At 49.1% G+C, this 3,774-nt stretch overlaps 1 protein-coding gene across 1 annotated transcript in view; it reads left to right on the top strand.

Annotated features, from left to right (window-relative positions):
• The first annotated feature begins 491 nt into the window (after positions 1–491).
• The window catches only part of CWC15 (CWC15 spliceosome associated protein homolog), a 45,571-nt gene continuing 42,288 nt past the window's right edge, over positions 492–3,774 (top strand). Inside the window, exons 1-2 of the mRNA XM_038388842.2 lie at positions 492–979; positions 3,220–3,358. Of these exons, the coding sequence (XP_038244770.1) occupies positions 3,228–3,358 (131 nt within the window). The 5' untranslated portion in view covers positions 492–979; positions 3,220–3,227. The remainder of the gene's footprint in view (positions 980–3,219; positions 3,359–3,774) is intronic.

Here is a 3,774-nt window from a genome sequence, read left to right as displayed (position 1 = left end):
CGTCAGCAGGGCCAATCAGAGGGGGGGCCAGGAGGGCCAGTTGGCCTGGGCCTCAAGCTCAAGGTGGGGGGGGGGAAAAGGGGATTTCCTCAAATTTAGACCCTTGTTAATTTTTTGGCATTTGGTAAGTTTCGCAACTTGTTTTTATGCCCATCCCTATTGGACCAAAACGTGGCACCCTCTCTCAGCTGAGGGCTGCAAAGTTCAGCAACTGCGAGATGCGAAAAGCATGTGTGCAATAAAAAAAATATTCAAATTCTGTCTCACTCTTTTTCTGGTGCCTTATTCTGTTTTCACGCGTCGTCGTTTTTTATTTTTATGATCGCTGGGGGGGGGGGGGGGCTTCGGCAGCTGGAAGTGGCCCGGGGCCTCTCTGGACCTCTGAGGGGGCCTGGGTGTCAGGGCATGAAGTTAAGGCCCCCCCCCCCCGCGAAGCCGAGGTGAAAAGCAGCGGCCACAGGGGAGAGACTGGACGAGGCGGGTCTCGCCCTCAGGCCTCGTCCTAGCAGGGCCACGCTGTAGCCGCGGCGGGCTGGGCGCCCGGCTCCCCATGCCCTGTGCCCGTTCACGGACTCGGCGCCCCTCCGAATCATCTAGCCTGGCCCCCTGCACCTCACAGGCGCCGAGCCCTGGGTGGGGAGCTGCCGCCATCGCTGGCTGGGTCCAGGGCTGCGGGCGACAGTGGAACCACAACACCCCCCTCCAGGCGCAGAGCGAGGGAACTTCCGCCTCGGTAACCCTCATGGCGGAGCAGCGCCCGCGCAGTCACGTGACGTGACGTCACTTCCCTCGCCGAGACGGCGTGAGCCCCGCCTCCTCCGACCTCTCTATGGTGTTTCCCCCTGGGCGGGCCCGTGTCTATGGTTTGCGCGCGGTGGCCTGTGGGAAGGCGGAGGAGTTATGGCCTAGGGGCTGGCTGCGCGCGCGTAGCTGGGCTGGGAGCGGGGCAGTGGCGGGGGGGGGACCCGCTGTGTCTAAGGTAAGTCCTGGCGCCCGGCGGAGGGTGCTGCTGGGGGCAAGGGGGAGCCCTGGGTGGGGAGGCCGTGAGAGGGGGCACGTCACGGACGGGGGGAGCCATGTTGGGGGGCGGCTCTGAGGAAGGGGGAGGGGGCCCGTGTGGGGGGCGGCTCTGAGGGCGGGGGCCGTGTGGCGGAGTGGAGGGTGTCATTAACGGAAGGGGCAGAGGGGGTGCTGGAGAGGAAGGCATATTTGGGGGCTGATTTGGGGGAGCGGTGCCTTTGACGAGGGAAAACGGGGCATCTCTATGCAGGGGGCAGGAGGAGGAGGGGGGGGGCAGTCAAGGGCTATGCCGTTAGTGGAGACTTTAGCTTCAATGATGATATTTTACATAGTTCTTTTCACATGGACTGTGTCCTAAATGGAGGTTAAACACCAGTCCACAGTTAAAATAACATGCAATAGGAGGGTGTGAGGTTACTGCTAATATCTAGCTCTTGTATAACGTTTTCTATCAAAGCCCTTTACCAAGGAGGTCGGTATCATTATCCACATATTACTGATGGGGAAGGTGAGGCACAGAAAAAGGCAGTGACTTGCTTGAGGTGACCCAACAGGCTAGCTGGGCCTCCTGAGTCCCAGTGCTCTAGCTGCTAGGCCAGTGGTTCTCAAACTTTTTTTTTTTTTCACGGACCACTTGAAAATTGCTGAGGATCTCGGTGGATCACTTAATGATCTTTCCAAATGTTGTTTGTACCATTAGCTAACTATTGTAAAGCGCTTTGGGTAAAAGCACCATATAAAAAAACCCTTAATAATAATAAACTGTTTTATTCTACAAATAAAGCACACAACTCATATTTTATTATCAGTAGTCTTACCTTTCTAATGTGATGGATGTGTCCTCTCTCCCCTGCCGTGGCAGCCACAGAGCTGGGGCTGGGAAGCAGAGGGGTCTCTCCCCCTCCATGGCAGCCACAGAGCTGAGGCTTGGAAGGAGGGCCGTCTCTCACCATCACCCTGGAGCTGGGGAAAGTCGCCTCTTTCTCTGGCTGCCCCAGCCCTGCATATCCCAAATCCCCCACACGCACACATCTCTTCTCACCCAATTGCCCCCTCCCATCTACCCTGTATTTCCCCCCCAAGGCCACCACCTCACCTTACATGTGCATCATCTCCAGGGTACAGGCACCTAATTAGTGGAGCAGATCCACTAATTAGGTGGATGGCCTTTCATTCTTTCATGTGCAGCCGCCCAGGCGCGCAAATTCGAGGGAACTATCCGCGGACCACCTGAATAGAGCTCGCGGACTACAGTTTGAGAACCTCTGCACTAGGCTATAGTGCTTTCCAGGGAGAAAGAGGATGCAGTGCTCAAAAACTAATATTTACATGCACCTGGGCATGTTGGATAAATCAAGATGGGTCTGTGATGCATAAAAAGTTTTAGGCACTTTTTATGAAGAAACTTAAATGTAATGCTCCTGTTTGTACAAATGTATATAGAGATTATAAAATGTCTCTCTTTGGATGTTTGGATAAGAGTTGAAATGAGATGGGAGGTCTGGAAAGGCAGATCTACAAAACAGGAAATAAGAAAAGGAGTACTTGTGGCACCTTAGTGAGCTGTAGCTCACGAAAGCTTATGCTCAAATTTGTTAGTCTCTAAGGTGCCACAAGTACTCCTTTTCTTTTTGTGAATACAGACTAACACGGCTGCTATTCTGAAACCAGGAAATGTAGAAAAGAGAGCTTGCTCATGCCCTTGATGACAGCCTTGTGTTGAGGGAAACGACAGAAAGCTAGTAACAAAAGTTTTCATGTTACCATAGTGTCTCATTTGAGATAAACTAACTTTTGACTAATTTAATTTATAGACATTAATTATAGATTAATTTGCATGTGTGATTTGACTTGAGTGATATTGACTCATATTTTTGAGAAGAAAAAATGGAAATTTATTTACTTTTTATAATACTTTGTCTTTCTTGAAAGGAGCTTTCTATATATGTAATAATCTCATGTCCTGTGTTTCTTTTCCCTTTCCCCTTGCTGACAGATTCATGAAAATCTGAATAGGTTATTCAGTTAACTAAAATGTTTCTCAGATGCAGCACTGTTTGCCAAGTTGTAGTTTACACTCTTTAACTGTAGCAAGAGCTGTGGTTGCTGCTATCATTCCATGAGTAATGTACTACTTCAATTAATGCCTTTCATTATGAATAGTGGTAATTACCAAATTTTTTATATTTGTTCTTGAAGTAATTAAGATGACAACAGCAGCTAGACCAACATTTGAACCTGCAAGAGGAGGAAGAGGAAAAGGAGAAGGAGATTTAAGTCAGCTCTCCAAACAATATTCCAGCAGAGATCTTCCTTCTCATACTAAAATTAAATACAGGTAAAGGCCAGTTTCTTTTCTTGCAGAACATGGTGTACAGTGAATTATTCTCAGACTTGCACTGCTACTGAAAGAGAAATATCACAGATAATATTTACGTATTAAACACTGATAATGTACTTAGCACTATATAGACGCAAAATAAGGGCATTGCACCTGCCACAGTGAGGGTGCAGAGATGGAAGGACAGAACAGTTTCCAATCTGAAGAGCAGACACTGAAAATAGGATGTACTGGAAGTAATTGTAATATTTTAATATATATTGTATTTACTTGTTTCTTGTGGGCACCAGAGCAGAACTTAGTCTTTAGAAGGGGCCTGAAGAAGAAAAGGGTGAACTGTATTGAGCAGAGCACTCTATGCATAAGGGAAAAGATACGGGGTCATGTGAAAGAGGGACGAGGAGATGATGTCT

Source organism: Dermochelys coriacea, chromosome 1 (assembly GCF_009764565.3).
Source record: "Dermochelys coriacea isolate rDerCor1 chromosome 1, rDerCor1.pri.v4, whole genome shotgun sequence".
Classification (NCBI taxonomy): domain Eukaryota; kingdom Metazoa; phylum Chordata; order Testudines; family Dermochelyidae; genus Dermochelys; species Dermochelys coriacea.
Note: the sequence above shows the minus strand (reverse complement) of the source record. Positions and strands in the feature narration are given on the sequence as shown.